Source organism: Phascolarctos cinereus, unplaced genomic scaffold (assembly GCF_003287225.1).
Source record: "Phascolarctos cinereus isolate Bilbo 61053 unplaced genomic scaffold, phaCin_HiC Scaffold_2;HRSCAF=192, whole genome shotgun sequence".
NCBI lineage: Eukaryota > Metazoa > Chordata > Mammalia > Diprotodontia > Phascolarctidae > Phascolarctos > Phascolarctos cinereus.
In genome coordinates, this window is record NW_027555625.1 from 113,981,812 (window position 1) to 113,997,337 (window position 15,526).

At 41.4% G+C, this 15,526-nt stretch overlaps 2 protein-coding genes across 2 annotated transcripts in view; one reads left to right on the plus strand and one right to left on the minus strand.

The window, feature by feature from the left end:
* Positions 1-7,810, minus strand: part of LOC110207694 (uncharacterized) — a 95,476-nt gene extending 87,666 nt beyond the window's left edge. The window contains exon 1 of the mRNA XM_020985444.2: positions 7,745-7,810. The gene's annotated coding sequence lies outside the window, so the exon portion shown is untranslated. The remainder of the gene's footprint in view (positions 1-7,744) is intronic.
* A 185-nt stretch (positions 7,811-7,995) lies between these two features.
* LGALSL (galectin like) lies at positions 7,996-15,325 on the plus strand. Its single transcript, XM_078149545.1, has 5 exons — positions 7,996-8,087; positions 8,492-8,563; positions 8,699-8,787; positions 9,655-9,832; positions 11,939-15,325. Exons 3-5 carry the CDS (start codon positions 8,732-8,734, stop codon positions 12,080-12,082), a joined length of 378 nt encoding a protein of 125 aa, XP_078005671.1. The 5' UTR covers positions 7,996-8,087; positions 8,492-8,563; positions 8,699-8,731; the 3' UTR covers positions 12,083-15,325.
* The last annotated feature ends 201 nt before the right edge of the window (positions 15,326-15,526 follow it).

The following is a 15,526-nucleotide window of genomic DNA, read 5'->3' on the forward strand; positions in this document are numbered from 1 at the left end:
CTTCATCACTCCAGGCCTGGCGCTCTATCCACTGTACCACCTAGCTGCCCCTACTCTTTTTCACTGGCTAGGCTTTATTTAAAGAATACTCTCCTCACCTCTACCTCCTCGCTCCCTTCTAGACTTGGCCCAAATTCCCACCCCAATGCCTTCCCTCTGACAGTACCTTCATTTACACTGTATATATCGTGCACAAACATAGTTGTTTGCATGTTATTTCCTCTATCAGAAACTGAGCTCTGGGAGGGCAGGGATAGTTCTTCCTTTTCCCTGTATACTACGCATTTAACACAGGGCCTGGCACATAGTAAGCATTTCATAAATCACTGACTGCACAAAACTTGAGATTCAGATTGTGTCAAGGGAAATGCCTGTAAGATAGAGAAAGCTTTAAGGAGGGCAAATTTTTTTGCTCCCCCTCCCCTACTCTTTACCCCCTTTCCTCTGCCAAAAGACAAGTACATTAATTTCTTCCCTTCCATTTGAGTGGTTTCACCTTATTAATAAATGGGACAGAAGTTAGAAACAAGTAGATTGCCTAGAACTCTGGTTCTTCTTCCCTGCCTATTCTCTGGACTATATTTAAGGATCTGTGGCTTCACAGGGGTGAGTAGGAATAGATCATGAGACCTCTAAAACTTAGTCTTTAAGAATTGTTGTGCTCCATAATGTGTTCATACTGCCATCAGCCCGGTGATGAGCTCAGAGAGGCTGGTCCTCAGGTAGTAGACCCTTTTCCTAGCTTGGAAGGACTTGATAAACCTTGTGTCCCAATAAATAGCATCCATAGCCTTCAAGACCCCAGTGTCACCTCAATGCCATGACGAGACATCAGAGCAGGTTCTTCTCTTTTATTTCATTAAAATGGGGACTGGGTCTTACATAAAACATAACCAAAAAAAAACCTATACCCAACTGACAATCATAAAAAAGCTTGTCTAATTAAAATATTGCAGGTGGAGTTTCTGCAGCTTTGCAATGGAGAGCAGGGCGGACAGATTGTGGTGAATTCCAATCTTCATTAGCCTCAATCAATCCTTAGTTTGGTGAACACCCAAGTACAGTCTCCAAAGTCAACTGAGGTTATATAGATAGACATGAAAGAAACTGAGTTTGATCAAGGCAGATGGCTATTTGGGATTTTCCATCTCAATTCTATCTGAGCTTGATGGAACCTTAGATGCCAATCTCTTCATTTTACAGATGGGGAAAATGAGACTCACAAAGGTTAATTGACTTGCCCAGGACTGATGCAACCTGAACAAAACCAGGAGAACATTGTACATAGTAACAGTACTACTGTAATAATGATCAACTGTGGAAGACTTGGCTCCTCTGATCCAATGACCCAAGACAATTCCAAAGGATCCATGATGAAAAATGCTATCCACCTCTAGGAAGACTGATTAACTCTTAGTGCAAACTAAAGCATACATTTTTACTTTGTTTCTTGCTTTTTATTTTTATTTTTGCAAAACGCTAATATGAAAATGTTTTGCATGACTTCACATGGACAATTGACTTCATACTGCTTGCCTTTTCAGTGGGTGGGAGGGAAGTAGAGAATTTGGAACTCAACATTTTTTAAAATGAATGTTAAAAAATAAATTACAAATAAAAAATAAAGATGAGAAAGATGAGGCTAAAAAAAACCCACAGGACTTTTTTTATGTGTATAAGGTATTTAATAAATGTTTGTTGACTGAAAAAACTGACTTGCCTAGGGTCATACAGTCTTTCACTGTGTAAATAGAGTCAGAGGGGCAAGCAAATCATAAATAATCCAAGTCAACATGTACTTTAGCCAGATAAAGCAAATTTTCACTTGAACTATTTGGACGAGAGCCTCAGACATTAATTTCATTGACTCTAAGGACATGATCAGAGAGGTGCCATTTCTACAGATAACCTCAGATCCATTTTGCATGTCACCAGCCAAGAGCAGCAGATAACAAAATTTATGAACTAAAATGCAAGTTGGTCCAGAACTTGGGAAAATATCAGAGAAGATAACCTGCACAATATAAATTCAAGGAGGGGCGTGTGTGTGTGTGTGTGTGTGTGTGTGTGTGTGTGTACACACATTTAAATAAGTAAACTACCTAACCAATTGTGGCATTTTTGACAGACATCACATTTTGTCTGTCAAACCTGGGTGCCAAATTCAAATCCTTTGTGGTTTAGCTTAGCTGTTACAGGCCCTTGGAAATCAAAGGTGGTTTGTTCTAGGGTAATTTTGTTCTTTGCTATTTCCCATCTAACGCACTTTAATAATCTGTGTCACTCAAGTCTGTTTTCTCCAGCAATTAAAACATGGCAATCTTCTTCCTGTGTTTTTTTTTGCTCATTAGTCAGGATTCCCAGATGATTGCTAAATCAAAATCTTGATCTGTTTCCACCCAGTAACCCAGGGAAGTTTCCATGAAACTAACAAAACTAAGAAACACTCCATAATACTTGACAGCAATAAAATGAAAACAGACAATAAAAGGACCATAAACCAGAAAATGGGAATAGTAACATCAAACATAACAAGCTAAGAAACGTAAGTGTAATTAGGCCTCCCAAGCACTATGCAGTCTTATTCACATTCCTTTATGGTAAGAGAAAGCCAACAGATATACCTCCTGGAATTAACAAGAGGTATGTACAAGAGGATGAAAGCACATCAGATTTTACCCCTCGCTCCTCCCCTTGCCTTTCTGAGCCTGTTCCATTGGCCTGTTGGGAATAATCCCCAAATGTCTTCCTTTCATGCTACAAAAATTGGAAGAATTCTCTTCCCATTAGTGTCTGATTAAGAGTGTCCTTAAAATAACAACTCACTGTTTCTCTCTTAGTATGGACTTCTGTTCATTCACAGGTCAGTGTGATGGAGGAGAAAAGAGGGAACATGAATAAAAGGTGATGGAACTAGAGGTACTTACCGAAATGTTAAAAAGGTAATGCTACCAAGTCCCCAAGGTCACAAGCATAGCATATGTTTTTAAGCTGTGAATTCTCCCAAGGAATGTGCTTGGAAGTATTATCTTATAGCAGAGATTGTTTGAAATTACACTTCCTGGGCTGAATAACTTAGTTCTTCTACTGCATATAACAAAATAGAATGAAATGTTCAAAACTGAAGTAAAATTGTATCAAGTTTTGTTGTTCACAATTACTTTGGTATTATAATTTGTTGTCTAATAATTGATGATGATGACCACTGTTTTTGAAATAATTAAGTTGTATCTAAAAAAAAACTTCAAATAATTAAGTGGTGTCTAAAAGAATCTGAAAAACTTCCACTCTCCTACTTAACTGGATAAACACTGATTCCATATATTTTATTATCTGTGGAAGTATACCTCATAAGTTAGAAAACAAGCTAAGGGGAAAAAGTGTATTAAAGTCCCTTGAAAAATTGAATTATTACATATTATTTTGTGTTGTATACAGAACCATAACTAGCTGATTATGCCTCCAGAAAATTCACTGAAAGGTGGGGATGGCAGGTATAGGAAATGGGTATATATTTGCAGCAGTCAGAGATAAGCTTTGAGACAGCTCCTAGTTCTATATCTATGAACCTATGATCCCATCCCCCATAGCCAGAGAGTATGGACCTTAACCCGACAAGACTGGCAGAGGGGTAACGGGCATCAATAAAACCCTGGGGATGGTGTCTGGAGTGGGGATGTTATACCATTCAATTGGAAAGGATACCCACCCGGGTGACAGTGAAATAAAGTCCTTTTCCTCCTTGCTTAGGGAAAGGGGCAGGGGGGATTGGCTCATATATACATGTATGCCACAATTTTCCAAATGAAGAGAAACATACTTCTGATGCCTAAGTTTAGATTTTACATATAAACAGGATATGTGTAATATAATATAGAGATATGATAAATCTGAAAAAAATTAATAAACACTACAGACAAATGTATATATTAAGGGTAAAGTCCACAGCAGGGAAGACAAGTTAACATATACATTAACTATAAGGTTTTGTGTACACTTTTTGGTAAACTCTAAAAATGCACTTGTTTAGAGTTCGAGACTTCTCCATTGTTCTCATTATGTTAATGAATAAATTTTATGTCAAAATATCATATGCTTACCTCTTAAAGGGCAGAACATTCATGTTTAAATATGCTGATAATCAAAACATGAGTCCTGTAATCTATTTTTTCACTACAGAACTTCAGACATAAATTCACCAATTTATGAATGTTTTTTCTCTACTAGGGGCATTGGCCTGCTTTGGTTTAGTTGTCTCTCACAAGCTATTAGAACTATATTTTATGTAGGTCCCCTTTTCCTATGACCCATATTTAAAAACTACACTCCAACTGACTGAATATTCAAATATTAACATATTATGTTATCATGCTAACACATTGTAAGTGTATACAATATTATATAATTGATTCAAATATTGACATAGTATGTTAACATATTAACACATTCTAAGCATACTTACTATATTACCATGCTATGCATCTTACTTTAAGCAAACCTGATATTTGAACATCCAGACTTAAATCAGAGGACCATTCTTCACTTTGAAAATAATTATTCACTTAATAAAAAGAACTACCAAAAATTCTTTAAAATAATAAACCATTTAAGACCATAGGGTTTAGAGCTCAAAGTGACTTTAGTGACCATCTAGTACAACCCCCTCATTTTACAGAGGAGGAAACTGAGTCCCATAGCAGTTATAGTGACTTTTCCTAAGTCATACAGGTAAGTAGCATGGTCAGGATTTGAATCCAGTCTTCTAACTACAAATCCAGTGCTTTCTCAGTCTACCAAGCTGATCCTAACGAGATAAAAGTCTCTATCATTGGATGACCAGCCCACCTGAGTTCAGAAAAGCTCATCACCAAATTGGCTGCTGGGTGATGATTTCCGGTCATGGTAACTCTTGAAGAACACCTACTTAAGTTGCAGAAAGGGTGTGATTTACATTGGTGGAGGAAATAATCGCACTAACAAAGGCACAGATCCCTGAATTATTGGCATAGGAGTCACTGAGCTGGGATTGGTAAACCAGAAGTAAGCAGCTGGAATAACAATTGTGCAGGAACCATAATATCCACCTTGCCTAGACCTCTAAACCAGTCTAGGTCACACAGCTGAGAATATGAATGTCATTTATAAACATTACTGTTGTTCAATCCTTTCAGAAGTGTCAGACTCTTTGTGACCTCATTTGAGATTTTCTTGGCAAAGATACTGGAGTGGTTTGCCATTTCGTTCTCCAAGTCATTTTATAGATGAGGAAACTGAGGCAAACTGGGTTAAAAGTGACTTTAAGTACAGATGATTTTCCCACCCCATTTGGCTATTCTATAAGGAGAAACTAGCATGGAAAATTGGCCATGAAAATATGAATGTATCCAAGGTTACCCAGGCAGTGGGCAGAGGCAAACTAGAAACCTCTGAAGGCTGCCTTCAGTTTGTTATTAGATCACACAGGCTCCCTTGGTTATTAGTGTCAAACACCCTGGTGATTCACACAGTGGAATGTTTGAGCTGAGGATGTCACCTAATATATAGCATGTAGATATGGCTTTATCTGGGAATTATGTAATCTGCCTAATGTATAAAAGTAGCAATGCAATTTGGTGCTTTAAAAAAATAAACCCAACACCACTACCACCTTCTGGTTGGTTCTGCCTCTTACCAAAGAGGGCTCCCAGCAGTTTCCAGAGCTCTGCAGGTGACAAAATAAACTTGGGTTAGTGAAGTTCTCAAATAGGTCAACATTATGTCCGGTGTAGTTTTGTAGAAGAATCCAGCAAAGGACCCTAAATGTTAACCCTTACAATGTTGTTCCTGTGATTTATACCACATCCCTAGCTCCATAAAATCCCTGGGATAAGGTCCAATTTGGTGTGAATGCTGTGTCTGCAAACCTCTGGCTAAATTTGCCCATGTTCTAGGTCTGGAATGGGTGGGATTGGGAGAAGGGGGGCTCCATGGGAAAAGTTGAGCCGGTGGGTTGCAAAAACCCCTCTTTTCTGACCTTTTGACACCTTCCTTCCAAAATACGATTGCTTGTCGCCCTTCCCCCAACTCTGCAGTCCTTTATAAGGCCAATCTAAATGCGATGGGGCCCAGGATGGGGGGCAGTCTGAATCCCACTTTTGCCCTTTACTTATGTGACCTTGGACCAGTCACCTCTCTGGTCATTCCTCCTTTACTTAAATGAGGCTGTAGGATTAAAAGACCACTAAATTTCTTTCCAACTCTTCCATACCATACGTGGTATCTACTCCTAGGGCAATCGGTCCACAAGCATTTATTAAGTGATTACTAAGTGCTGGTCACAGTACTAAACAAACGGAACACAAAGGCAAAAAATTATCTATCTATCTATCTATCAAACTACCAAGTGCCTGCGTTGGGGGAGTTCACATTCTAACGGGGGAGAGACAACAGAAGCTTTAAGCTCCAGATTCCTTTGGTTGTATCTACACAAAGGGTATATGCTCTTTATAAGTGCTAAGGTGCTAAGACAAAGTGGGGATCAGGGGGGTACCCATTCTCTGGCAGATCCCTTTCCACTCTTCCACCAGAGCGTCCCACCCTTCACCCCATCCCATACAAGTACACACGTGCCCCCTTCTCGGGGGTGGTAATGCGGGTGGGGATCCCTACAGCACGTGCCCCTTGAAAAGAGGGCATAGGGTTTCCTATGGGCCACAGGAGGTCTGCACCGCGGGTGACCAGACTGGCAGATAGCATTCAGACCTTCCAGCTCTTTCTTTCTTTCTTATCTCCTCCCCCACTCCGTCTTCCCAATACACACCTACTCTCACACACACAAGCGTTTGGGAGCAGGAAAGGAGACCCACTCGAACACGCACACCCTCGAGGCCATCCCAGCTTCCTGCCTGCCCTCCACCGTCCAATAGCCTCGGGGCAGGGCAAGCAGAACAAGCCGCCACAGCCCCAGCTAAGGGTCCCCGCCCTGTTCCCGGTTCCTTCGCCTGGGTAATCCATTAGGCCCGGGGCTGGGCCTTTATATGCCTTCTGCAGCCCGCCCGACTCGGTGGCTTTCTTTTCCACCTTCTGTCCTCCTGCAATAGCACCATTAGCTGCAACAGTAGCAAAAGCAACAGCAGCGGCAAAGGGAGCAGGAGCTGCTCCCGGGCACTGCAAAAAAAAAAAAAAAGCGGGGGGAGCCGCAGCCTGCTAGCACCGCTCCCCATCCTAGCACCTTCTTCCTCCCCCCTCCCTTCCATCCTTTCCCCCTAGTCCTGTCTTGCCAGGTCAGCTCCAAGTGTGTGAGTATGTGCGTGTGTTTGTGAGTTGCGCGTGTCTGGGTGTGAGTGCGCGCGCGCGCCCCCGCCCGCCAGCGCTGCGCCGGCAGGAGCCCCAGCTGTGCGCGCCGGAGCCTTGCTCCGAACCTGGGTGTCCCCCTCCCCCAAGCAGCGGAACCCGGGTATTCCCCCCTCCCCCACCCCTCCCCTTCCCTCTCCCCCCCGGGGCCCCCCGGCTCCCGCGGCTGTGCAACAAGATGGCGGGATCGGTGGCCGAGAGGGACGGAGGTGGTGAGTGTGGCAGGGCGCACGGGAGGGAGGGAAGGAGACGCGGCCCCCTGCCCAGCCCGGGCGCCTGGCTGCTGGGGCCGGAGCCGAGGAGACGGCCCCCGCTGCCGCGATTTGCTGGAGGTGGAAGGCAGTGGGGGGTGGGTTTAATTTTGCAACTCCCCCCTGCCTCTTTTTGGGGGAAGTCCCTGGATCCCGAATACCTGTTAGCTGGAGCCGGAGCTGCATGCAGACGACCCGCAGTAGCGCGGCCGGGATCGGGGGGAGGGCGAGTAAGGAGCGGGCAGCCCGGGGTAGACCTGGCCTGGAAATGGTTAGGCGGAGACTAGAGGTGGGGGAGATAGATGCCTGCTCCCCGCCACCCCTACCCCTGTCCCATTGCTTCCCCTCCCACCGGCCAGGTGCCAGGTAGGAGCCGATGGGCGTTAGGGAGAGTGTGCGCGCACGTGCACGGTGGGTTTCACCCACACATCCCGACGATTCCCTCTTTTCTGTGGGTCCGGCGACCGGGACCTGCCTGCAGGAAGTTGAGAGGTTTTGCTCCAGGTAGAGGAGAGCCACGTCCCCAGCCTGGGCAAGGTTTGAGGTTAGACCAGGGCCTCCCCGGCTCCTCCGAAGGTGAAGGTTTCAGAGTGTCAAGTCTGAGAGAATTTGAGCTGGATTCGTGAAACCTTCTATTTGAGCTGGTCTTTGGGACCTTAAAATTGAGTTGCTTCCTTGGGACTTTGGATTTGAGTTGGATACTACTGGAAATATCCAGAGCTTGCTTCAAGGACATCCTTCCCCCCCTTTTTTTTTTAAAGTATATAAGGGATGGAAGAAGAAAGAATCCCAAAGTCTAGCTGTAGTCCAGCCCTGGATTGTAGTTCCCTGACCTGTCCCTCCCCACTTCTCCCTTTGCCTTCCACCAAAGGCTTCTGAAAGTGAATCTCTTGTGTTTCTATTTTTAGAAACTAGAAGATGGGCATTTAAACAACTCCTTGGGATCTCCTGTCCAAACAGATGTGTACTTTCCACGACTGGTAAATAATTTTGTTTTATATTCTTTTCTTTTTTTTTTGGCCTGCTTCCTTCTTGCCATAGTTGTGTGTGGACCAGGTTCTCAAGCCTTCTGCCGATAGGCCACCAACCTTCTGTTATCTTTTTGCTGTTTCCAGATAGTACCGTTTTGTGGGCATATTAAAGGTGGGATGAGGCCGGGCAAGAAGATCTTAGTGATGGGCATCGTAGACCTCAACCCTGAGAGGTAAGGCTTAATCACTTTCATATATAATCAGATGTGTTTAATTTGGCCGAACTACTTTTCTTTTTTCCTGCTTTTATAAATTTTATATGAAGATGGGGAGGGGCACAGCTTGTGTTCAGAAATAAAGGTGATGGTAAAAAAAAAAATCAATAAAAAAAAGATTTTAAAAATCATCAGAATCACTGTCCTTATCAGGGAATGTTGATGGGAGTGCCTAGCAGAGAAATAAAACTCTTCTCTCTCCCTTGTGGTCTGGTGCTTCTCTTGCTTCTGGATACATTTCCTGGCTAAGGAAATGCCAAAAAAGTACCATGTTCCCATGAAAAGAATTTCTGTGAATACCATCCGTCATTTCTGCAGACAGCTATTTTTATCAGGAATTATAAATACAGACACACATTTTCCCTTTGACCCATAGAGGGGGTTAGGATCCTTTCATCATTTTTTTATGTATTATATGCAGCCAGGACATGCCTTAAGGAACCCACCACCACCAAAATTCAGTGAAAGCCAAATACGGCAAGTTATTGTTCCCTTGGTCAACCTCTGGGGCTGTTTCTGGTTACTCAGAGTTTTAGCAGCAGCTGTTGGATTGGGGTATATAGAGGACTTCCTTGGTGGAGGAGCAGGGAAGGGGGACTGAGACACCCCCTACAGGGGGAATAACAGTAGTATGAACAGTTGAAAATCTATACATCATCCAAAATCAATAACTTTAATCCCTCTTCCCTTCAATACATTTTTCTTTCCCTACCCCTGCTGGCAGGTAGCACGGTTGACTTTGAAAATTTAAGAACCTGGATAATCTAGAAAGGATATCAAGTTGTCTGATCCCATATAGATGAGGTTGGTTTGGTATTCTTTCAGTTTTGAGATCAGTTTGACGTGTGGGGACTCCAAAGACCCTCCTGCAGATGTGGCCATTGAACTGAAAGCAGTATTTACAGATAAGCAGCTGCTCCGAAATTCATGTATATCGGGAGAAAGAGGTGAAGAACAATCAGCAATTCCTTATTTCCCTTTCATCCCCGACCAGCCGTTTAGGGTGAGTCCAAAGAAGGGGGCACTGCCAATTGCATGGGGGTTTTGGGTAGATGTAGCTTGCTAGTTGGTGGGCGGAGAAATATCCAAGCTGCTGAAATTTTCCCGCACATTCAGGAAGTAGGCTGTCTTAAGAGTTGTAAATATTTAAAATTTTAAATATTAAATATTTGAAGGGTTAAGTGTTGTACATTAATGCTTGCAGTAGTAGTCACTATTGTTGTTTGTGGAATGAATTGTATAGGCCCCATGAACCGAAGAAACAAATGTAGAGTACTAGGGATAGATACTTTTGCACACATGCATCCCCACTGCCCACCATCAGACTTAGCACTGTGCTAAGCATAGTGACTCTTTGAATTATTCCTCAGGGATTGAATACTTCAGTCATTAAATAACAATTTACTTTCTTGTGAATTTCCACTTTTCTATAGGAATTGTGATTATTATTTCACTAGCCTATTCATAGCCGCCTGTCTCCCACAGTTTATGCCCTTGGGACTGGACTAGAGAGTGGCAGGAGAATACAGCCTTTCCTCCTCCCAGCGTTGTGGTTTAAAAGTATGGGAAGCGAGTGATAAAAAGTTTTGTGATGCCTCTTGTTAGCATATGTCCGGAAATTGGCAGCTACGGTTTAAGGGCTTCACGTCACACGTTAATTATACAAAACTCTTATTGACCTCTTAGGGGCTCTTCCCTTCTGTGGGCAGTGAGCTGGTGCAGTGGATAGCACCCTGAGCCTGGAGTCAGAAAGTCATGATTTCAGATCCAGCATCGGGCACTCATTGTGTGACTCTGGGCAAGTCTCTTTACCTGCCTCAGTTTCCTCATCTGTAAAAAGGGAATAACAATAACACTTCCCAGGGTTGTTGTGAGGATCAAATGAAATAATCTTTGCAACATGCTTTGCAAACTTTAAAATGCTACATATAAATGCTAATTATTATTGTCATTATCGTAATCTCATTCTGAATAAAATTTTGTCATTAATCTACTGCTCCTCATTCCTTATCTTGAAAATGCTATGCATGAGATTTATGAGGAAATAATTAACTTTCCTCATCTTAAAAATAGAGGCAAAACAGTGTAGTGGACAGTGTTGTACTTGAAATTAAGAAGGCCTGGGCTCAAATCCCACTTTTGACATTTGGTAACGTGACCAGGCACAAGTCACTTAAACTATCTTGGCCTCAGTTTCCTCATCTGTAAAATGGTGATAATAGATACCAATCATCCCCCCTCCCAAGATTGTGTTGTGAGCCTCAAATGAGGTGATTGTTGAGATAAGACGTTTGCAAACTTTAAGCTGTAGAAATGACAATAGTTACTATTACAGATAGAGAAAGTGAAAAACAGACCTTCCCAGGATTGTACCCATTCACCTGCCATATGTGGGATTGTGGCCAGCATGAGGGATCCCAGAATGTGGCCTCTGGATGGGAGGAACTAAAGCTTCTTGAACTAGAATTAGGGCCTTCTATGTTAATATCACCTCAATAATCATCTTAATCAGATGTGACTAATGTCCTGTGTGGAGTCTCTCCTTACATGGTGAACACCTATCTCTTAATAAACACATACCAAGAGACCATTAATTACACCCTGTGGTGTAGTTAAGATTGAATGAGGTGAAGTTAAGAAAGAGCGAATGAAGGCTTAGCAGCAGTATAGCAGCAGGCTGTTTGTTTGACAAAGGCCCTGATGATAATATGTGTAAGGTGCTTTGCAAACCTTGAAAGTATTGTATAAATGTCAACTATTCTTATTTTACTATTTATGTATTATACTATTTATATTACATATTTATACTATTCCTTATTATAAGTTGGTCCAGTAGGAATTGACATGTCAACTTCTGGCAGAGTAATAGGATCATTTTACTTCAGGAGGAAGCTCCTAATGAAATTAGTAGTAGAATTTTGGTGGGTAATCAGTGGTGGTATTAAATACCATATCACACTCCTGCCAAGGGCAGCATCATTTCCTGGGTGTCGAGTATTTGAAGGAAGAAGCCATTGTAAGTCTGTAAAATGTGCCTATGTTATAAAATCATGTGTTAGACCCAAATCATTGAAATTCTGTACTTAATTCACCATTTTGTTTTTGCCAGGTGGAAATTCTTTGTGAACACCCACGATTTAGAGTATTTGTGGATGGACACCAGCTTTTTGATTTTTACCATCGAATTGAAACACTGTCCTCAATTGACACAATAAAGATCAATGGAGACCTTCAGATCACTAAACTTGGCTGACCTTGGTGCCCAGATCATCGTCCCTAGTCCAAATAGGAGCATCTGGAAGAGCAATCCTACCAGGATATGGAGACTTAACAAAACAAACATAAACAAACAGACAAAAAGACAAGCTTCCCAGTCTTCTGTGTGTGCAGTTTAAACCCAAAATGAGGACTTAAACCGGGGTTTACCCTCACGAAGAGAGCTTTTGGGTAACAGACACTGAGCCGATGTCCTGAAGCAAAGTAATACATTTATGCTGGGTTTTGTTCCTATCAAACTAGAATGGGTATGGGGTCGTTTGGGATTTGGGGCTTAATTGGCAGCAATGTATCCATTCATCTTTCCTTTGCAGAAGGAGGTCTGCAAACAAAAGTGCTAAAATAATAATATTAATGATTTTAAATACGGTACACAGAAAAGTTTTCTTTTGTGCAACCAGTTTCTGCATTGAAGTAGATTCATGTAGCACAACCAATAACATTTTAGTCAGGGTATTTACATAGAATGTAGGTTGTTCAAGTTTTTTGCACAGCATAATATTAATACAGTTTTTAAAGCTTTCTTGGTAGTTTATTTATTTATACTCAGTGTATGTATTAGAAAAATAAGCAATGTTATTGAGTACATACAGAGAACAGCGAGTCATGAAGTTTTGAATGTACAAATGACTTAGCTCCGTGGGATAAAGTAAATTTTTATCATTTTTGAAACACAGGTACAATTATTTGAGTAATTGAGTTTTGGTGGTATCCTTTACACCCCTAAAATTAAGTTCCTTTGGAATAGTTGCTATAAATGCTTTGGGGGGATCGGGGAGAGCTTTGCAGTAATTTAAGTAAAATTATTTCCCATGCTATTGATCATTACATGTAACTACATTTACGCTGATTTTGCTCCTTTCTGTGAATTGACATAATATGGCTTCCCTGTGGGTATGTTCCCACATTTTCTCGGGATTTATACCATAGCTCATTATATAATTGTTCAGTTAATTGAAAATGCTTATGAAGTGATTGCAAAGACAATATTTTTAAAAATGTACTTTACAGGGACTTTCAACTTATTATAAAAAGGGTGTTTGTGACATGATAGATAGCAAAGTAAGTATGCCAAGAGAACTTTCTGGATTTTGAAATAAGGATAATAATATGCTGTACCAATAACAACTGCCGAATTTCAGAGTTCAGAACATAAGTCTCCTTTCATATGTCACTCTTAGCAATTTCCCTAACCAGTGCTTCCTCTGCTTTGGCTGACTGTTACAGACTGACAAAATTGATTATCTTCCATCTCTGTTGATCTGTACAGGGGGAAAGATTAGGCTTGAGGCTGGATCCCACTAAGTAATTTTATTTCAAAGGGTTAACTCTCATATTGTCAAGCTTTTGAGTGTGGACAATTTTAGGCTCAGCAGAATTTTGATACCACATACTGGCTGAGCTGATAAATGGGTGGGGTTTCTCCAAGAAGATATAGAAAGTACTGTAACTATCCATGGAGAAAAGGTTTACGGACTGGCCTCCGAGTTCCCCCCCCCCATCTGTGCTGGTGGCATTGGATAGAACTTCAGCGTTAATAAGGATCCCACGGACAGCAGGACTTCATATTGACTCCCAGCTCTGCTATCTGTGTGACCTTGGGTACTTCTCTGGCCGTAGATGGTGGTCTCTATGGTCCCTTCCAGCTCCAAAACCTAATGATCCTAAGAGTGGCTATGGGGGGTGGGGGTAGGGTGGGGGAGGTGTATTTATATATAGTTCAGATTTTGTTGGTAGAATATTGAGTCTTGTTAACGGTCATGTTTGCTTTTTAGTTATTTTACACAACATGCAGACAAATGGAGGTGACCAGGTCATTCCCACGTGTCGAAAGAAGGTGTTTCAGTACCAAAGTATAATCTTTAAAGAAAAAAAAAAGGAAAGAACCACAATCATGAGGTTTGAGGATTCTTCCCCATCTCAGAAGGTATTTAACACAGTCTCACTGTGTTATATAAGACAATTCATTATCCCCTCAATCCACTTTGTTCTGAAGAGTTTTACTAGTTTGGCTATACTGCCTTTGATCAACTTTTCTCACCTTAGAGAAGTGTAAACCTCCCTTACTCTGAAGAGAGTTTGTAGCTATTTATAGGATAACTGGGCTCTGTTCATCATTAAATGATCACCTTTAGAAGGGAGCCCACCAGCTACATAATTCAGCAGAAAATAGAGGGCACTTGAGTGTAACCGGCTGGAAACAACTCAATTCTGCCTACTTATCGCTGAACCAATTAACGGGTCTTTAGGCAGCTTAGCCTCAAAGGTGCAGCATTAACCCGTTCATCTCAACTCAGAGGGGGCCTTGAGAGCCCATAATAAGCCTTTTTAGGAGTACATTTTAGCTGTGAGAGAGCTTGATTCAAGTGCTGCTAAATTGTAAGGTGACTAATCCTGTGGTTTTAATCATTTTTTTAGCTGCAACTTGAAAATAATTTTCACCTTACATCCTTCGGTGAGGTCTAAGGTGGGAAATGAAGATGAGACGGTAACGATTTCAAATTTCACAAGAAAATGTTGTTATGTAGGCAGTTACTGAGTACCAGAGCCCTCATTTCCCAACATGATTAAAATCATCCCAAATGTCAGAACTAGACTATTGAAAGATAAAGTAAGCTTTACCAGGGGTCCTTAGTCTTTGTTTCGTGGACCCCCTTTGGCAGTCTAGTGAAGCCTAGGAACTCCTTTTCAGACTAATTTTTTAATAGCATAAAATAAAGTAAAAAGTATTACAAAAGAGATCAGTGATATTGAAATGCAGTTATCAAAGTATTTTTAGAAACAAGTTTACAAGTTAAAAATCCTTGCTTTAGACAATCTGTTATTTCCTTCCTACAACATTGTGTCCGTAAAACGGAATTGAAATTGGTGTGTGCTCTTTGAATTACCTAAGGAACTTATCTTTAAGATTTTGTTTTGGACTTGTTTCAAGTGAAGCTGACCTTCATTTAGAACTCCTTTTAAGGTTCCCTCATAAAATTGGTAAAATGATCTTCATTTTATTCAGTTGCCCCAAAAAAAGAGGGAAGGAGAAATGTTGCCTTGACAGAAACAGCCTTGACATTCATATACATTCATGTAGAGATAGAATTCCTTTAAGAGATTTTCAAAGAAACAGTTTCTTATTTTCTGCGTGGTGTAAAATGTTGCTAAATGTGTTATCTTATGTCACTGCTGAAAATTATTTGCACTAAAATAAAAGAGCATTTTGTACAAAGTATTTTTCACATCTTCTAATTTACCTTAAGTACTACATGTAGTAAACAGGATTCCATACTCCTCTTTCTGAAACCCGTACCCATAGCCAGGGGGTAGTGATTTAGTTGTGTCAGCGAACCAGTCAAAGGCTAGTGTTTTAAGGGGAGAAAAGTATGTAAAGGAGGTGAGTTCTGGTTTTGGTTTTGCTTTAAATAAGGATCTC